General features: G+C 33.0%; 1 protein-coding gene across 1 annotated transcript; it reads left to right on the top strand.

Moving 5' to 3' along the window:
• Positions 1–3,862: 3,862 nt before the first annotated feature.
• LOC132791610 (uncharacterized) lies at positions 3,863–5,176 on the top strand. Its single transcript, XM_060800612.1, has 3 exons — positions 3,863–4,241; positions 4,326–4,861; positions 4,977–5,176. The coding sequence occupies exons 1-3, from the start codon at positions 4,008–4,010 to the stop codon at positions 5,065–5,067; spliced, it is 861 nt and encodes a 286-aa protein (XP_060656595.1). The 5' UTR covers positions 3,863–4,007; the 3' UTR covers positions 5,068–5,176.
• The last annotated feature ends 761 nt before the right edge of the window (positions 5,177–5,937 follow it).

Below are 5,937 nucleotides of genomic sequence, written 5' to 3'. Positions count from 1 at the left end.
TCCGTATGTACACCTAGATCTCAGAGACTAAAATGATAGATGTCAAAGTTATTAAAGGACGTCTGCTATGCTTTCGTTTGTACTCGTATGTATGCATCTATGTATCTACATGCTCGCCTATATTGGTGTGTGCATGTGTAGTTTTGCCACAAAGATGAACACAACAATTGTCTTAGATGTTTAGAATTAAATAGCGGCTGTGTAAAGACTGCGATGGCTGTGCTTTTTCTTACTTGTTTAATAATGTCAAGTCCTATTTTAGCAACGGTTTGGTTTAATTATTTTTGTTGAAGGAATTTATAAAGAAATACATTTAACTTTATATTTGTAAAATAACAATAAATGACAAGAAAATACGAATTCATTTCGTATAATAATAAGCATCATTATTGCAACTTAATATAATATAATACTCTATTTATTATTAAAGCAACATCATATTTTGACTACACTATTTTTTTAAGGAATTTACGAGTGCTTTTTCTTTTGATTAAATTGAGAATGAAAAAGAAACTAATTGCAACACATGGATAACTATTTGTAGTCAATCAGTTCAACGAAATTAATCGACAAAAATCAAATTTAAGATATAAAATAAATTGTTGGAAACATCTGCCTAAGAATTATTTTGACATATTAATTCAATTTGAACTGAATACTTCAACTGCATTAAATTTAAATTTCGATGAGAATATATGAATTAGAAAAACTATTTATTGTCAACTTAAAACTTAATTGTTGTCAGGAAATACGCTTTTAGAAACTTTTCTAATAACTTGAATATTGCAGCAGCATTTATAACGGAAAATAAAAATAGTTTCCGCAGTGAAGTGGAAAATATTTTTCTTGCTTGTTGGTAATTTTGAACAGTTTAAATAACAGTTGAAATGTTGAAACTGGGTAAATGCAGGATTCTAAAATGGCAGCTTACATGCAATTGCTGTCTCACACAACTCACACACATTCGGACTCGTAGACTGTTGGTTGCTGTTGCTGTTGCTTTTGCTGTTATTGTTGTTGTTGTTGTCAAGGGGAACAAACAAATTTTATGGTTATCTGAAAAGTACGTGAGGTAATTGGCTAGAAAAAGCAAATGCACGTGAGCAATGGCAAACAAAACGAGCGCAACTTGCCACATGTGGCAAATTAAGTTAAAATTAAGCAATTAATTTAATTAGTGCACTGTGCGTGTGGGGACACAACCCAATGGCCAATGCATTGGCCCCCAATCACATGTGTGTGCAACAGTTGCAATTAAGCAGCTCTCAGATGCACAGTTGTTGCATTTACATTTGCCGTGTTGCAGCAGCAGCAACTGCAAACTGCAAACTGCGATTGCAACTGCAGCTTGCCGACGGCCATTTGCAATTGCGGAAATTACAAACACAAATTAATGAATGTAAATGTATGTATGTGCGAATGGTAAATAAAACACATGCACCCACGCACACGCACATGCACATCGATACATATGCATTAAATTCGACCTTAAAATATCATTATATTGATTCATGGAAGAGAGAGAGAGAGAGAAAATGAGTTGCGTACTAGCGAAGCAAAGAAAACTCTGGGGAATTTCATTTGCAACGCCAAATGCAATCGACTTCTCAATTAAGCAAATAAATGCATGTTCAAACAAAATTCATCAATTGCAATTAAAGAAACTTGACATGAAAACAACAGTGCGCGTTCGTTCTTTGTGAGTTTGCGATTTTCTGATACTCCTGAAACTCAAGATATTCCTTAGGAGTAATATATTCCCATATTATACACGTGCAAAACAGTATTTAAAAATACCAGCTAATACTAAGAGTATATAAAAATAATAGCGGCTATTAGTCGAATATCTCTCCTACCGAATTATGAACATATCAACTTTATATTTAAAATATACCAAATTTAACTTAACTCTAAACTAATATACCCCTTAATATTTCCATCGTTACAGGTTCTCACGGTTAAAAAGGCGAATTAAAAAGAAATCCAAACTGACAGCAAACATTGAAAGTGTTTTAAAGTCTAACAGCAACTTTTTAAATTAATTACGGAAATAAAAACCAAATGAAAAGTAAAACTACTTTAATTGTATTTAATTTAAGTACAGCAAATTCGAAACATTTCTTAACAAATTGTATACTTTTATCTATTAAGGGTATTTATTATATGTATATGGGTAATTCTCTGACGGATGCAATACATACAGAAAACATAAAGACAGACGGACATGGCTATATCGTCTCGGCCGTTGACGTTGATAAAGAAGATATATACTTTATTGGGTGAGAGATTAGATAATTAATGGTAGATAACAATGGTAACTTTAAGATATCTTAAAAAAATAAATTTAAAAAAGAATTAGAATTGATCATTTCCATTTACAAATTGAAGAATAAAAATATTGTAATTTCCATTACTAATATTTGCATTATAATTTTGTAAATAATTTTTTTAATAATAATGATTAAAATACTTGATGAGTGCATTTCCTACTTAAATAAACAAATAAAACAAAAATGATAAATGCTTAAGGAACATTAATATTATTAAACAACAAAATAATTTTCTCTTATTTAGTTATATTTATTATTAAGCTTTATAAATAACGTTATATTAATTATAATGCAAATCAGTTATTCCGTAATTACTGGATACAAGCGGCGATAGTCATGCAATGTACTACTATATTCTCACGATAATCATACTTGACTAGAGTCTATGCAATTGGTTCTATTTGCTAACAGTTGGCATTTGGTTGCTTCAGTTCAGTTCGTGTTGACCACTCAACTCGAATTACATGAGTACACATTGCTTGCTGTGGCGCCCCCTCTTCAGTGTGCTGAGCCCCGTTTGGAACCACAAAGATGGCATCTGTGTTTGCATTTGCATAGCACATGTAAATATTGTGTTTGTTAGTAGATTACCAAAAGGCTCTAAATGGTTAGTTTGATTTTCAAAGTGTTGAATGGCACAGCTTAAGAATTTTGTTAAACAAGTCGGGTTAAAATCACTGAAAATAAATCTAAACATATATTCTAGTAATTAAAAAGTAAATAAAATTCAAATGAATAAGTAAACTATTATGATGATTGAAAAATAAAGCGAATAAATTATAATATACTTAATAAAGCTTACAATATGTACTTATATAGAATTTAATACTTTTGTATAATATATAAAATAAATAATATAATTTCACTTCGATCGTTTTAATTGTATTTCAAATATTCGAATAGTCAAAATAGATATTTTGAACTTGAGTCTGCTTAAAGATTAGATGGTGAAATTGCTTGTGGCAAATTATGTTAAATTTTTTTCTCATTCTCCTCCACCAATAATTGGTTTTTCAGACAGTGCAAAGAAAGAAAGAAGAAAAGTATATAGTATTATATACCAAAACCATTGATTGCTTATTGAATTGTATTGAAATTATAATGATTGGATGCAAGTTCATTCGAATGAACTTTTAGATTTTTGCTACATGTTTGTTGTTTTATTGAGTGTCACCTAATTGTTTAAATATAATAATGATATGGCATATAATTTTATATTATTTAGTACGATGTTATTGAAATTTCGAATGTTTTAATATAATTAATAATATTTTCAAAATTAAATATTTAAAGTAACTTTAATTTAAAAAACAAAATATCACTAAAGAAGAATTTTGGTCGCAATTTGCGTGGTCAAGGAAAAGAACAAGAAGTGCCAATTAAATTTCCATATCATCGCGAAATATGCAGCATCAGCAATCGCCCAGTTAAGAGAAGAAATGAGAAACATGTTCGGTGGAGCAAAGTAACATAAGGTGGGCTTTCGCAGAACCAGAACCTTTAAGAAGAGCCCTCAAAGGTTGTGGTCAGATCAGTTGGTCGCGCGTCGTCAACAAGTCAACAACTTGTCTTTAAAGTGTCTGCTGCTTTTGGGGAATCGCAAGAACTGGTTTTGTGTCATCAATCTCCATCTCCATCTCCATCTCGATTCGAAGTCAGAAGTGAAGAGTACATAGAATGTGGCTGGCACAGTCTTTGGTGTTGACGGTGATTATGTTGCAAGTGCTGCACGTTCAAATGCAACCTCTGAACAATGTGGAACTGGTGCCTGAGGACGTCGACAACGCTAACGACAACGACAACGATGCGGGTCGAGTGCTTTACGATCAGCGGCAGACGGGTAAATACAACATTCACGTGAGCATCAAGGATGTGGCCATCATCGAGGTGGATCAGAATGAGCTGGCCGATGTAAGTATAGACGAGAACGGCAACGAGAACGAGTTTGAAAAGTGAAACCAACTAGTTGGCAAATGCTAAAAATAACTTTATTAGGATTCCTATAATGCCGAGGACGATGATTATTACTACGACGATAGTGCGCTGACCATTAAGCCCATCAAGTTTACCACCGAAGCCAGTACCACAACAACAACAACAACACCAACAACAACAGCAACAAAGACTGCGCCAACAACAGCAATAGAGACTTCGGCAGCAACAACTGTGAGTGGCAATGTCAGCGCCTACAGTGCACAACTCTTGGCAGACATTGCAGCCACACAACGTCAGAAGCCGAAGACGAACAATTTGATCATTATGGACTCGCTCCCAGACAGCTCATCCACACTGCCGTCCCCAAGTTGGTTGCATGCCAGGTCGAAGGATGAGCCCATAACAACCACAGTGGGCTCATCGAACATTGAGTACACTCCACCTCAAGGTCACGACTCGCCCATTTTCAAGGTGAAAGTGCAACGTGCCGCGAGTCCAAATCTGAGTCCAACGGAGCACACTTCGGCACGCTGTCGAGCTCATCAGTTCCGCGATGCTCAGGGCAAGTGTCGCACCAAACGCTCTGGTTCCATCTTGTAAGCATTGTGAAATAAAATCAATCAAAAGCTCATAATCAGCTTATCACACTTGTCTTTTCTCTCGCTCTCCTCCTATAACTATCTCTTCCATTCTCCCGCTTCTATTGAACAGAAGAAAGCTCTTTAGCATGTTGGTGTCGCTGCCCTTTGCCGGCAGTCGTCGCTCTGGTCATGGTCATGGTCTCCAGGTGTCTCCTCCCTAAAAAGACGTTGGACAATGATTACGCACTTTTTATTTTAAGTACTCTCATTATTGGCACTCGTAAACACTCTAGTTGTTCAATAAGCGCATTCAATTATACATTTTTATTATAATTTAAGAATAAAGTGTAAAATTTGTCATTCGTTTTTTTCTCTGGGGGGTCTTAGTTAATTGATCTTCAGCCATAAAATTAGGTGATATTTAAAAGCCATTCATGAATTCCAATTTTCGCAAAAAAATGATTTCAAAGATCAAACAAAACATAATAAAAGTTTTTTTTATGAAAGTTTAGATTATTGTTTAAAGCAATAATAGGTTTTAGTGTTACATCAAATATGAGAAGAAATATAAATTAAATTTTTAAACAATTTTATTTCTTTTTTGGGTTGGGCATTTCTATTTGAAAGCATTATAAAGTCAAAAGCGAACAATAATAATTATATTTATTAGCGCATTTTGTAAGTTTATTCCCAAGTTGCATTATTTCAGTATTTCTAGTTCTATTGTTTTGTTAATTACTTTGTGTTTGAATTACATTTTATTTTAATTTTTTGAATATTTTTTTTTTATGAAAATTTATTCTTGACATCTTTAATTTAAAATAAAATCACAGAGCACAAGATTTAATTAAGATGCTATAAAATTTCATTTGCTATGTAACCTATTAAAAAAGTATTTCTCAGTTCTTCACAATAATTTTGAATTACTCAATTTCCTAAATTATATTTGATGTGCCTTGGAGATCAAAGTTTGTTCATTACGGTATCTTCGTGAATACGACTGTTCATTATCAATTTGGAATTCTAAATAATAATAACTGAGTGATTGAAATTTGTATAGCTTACGTAATTTAAAAATTGAACTTTAAATT

The sequence above is a fragment of the Drosophila nasuta genome, chromosome 3, assembly GCF_023558535.2.
Source record: "Drosophila nasuta strain 15112-1781.00 chromosome 3, ASM2355853v1, whole genome shotgun sequence".
NCBI lineage: Eukaryota > Metazoa > Arthropoda > Insecta > Diptera > Drosophilidae > Drosophila > Drosophila nasuta.
The sequence above is the reverse complement of the archived record's forward strand: the minus strand, read 5'-3'. Positions and strand labels throughout refer to the sequence as shown.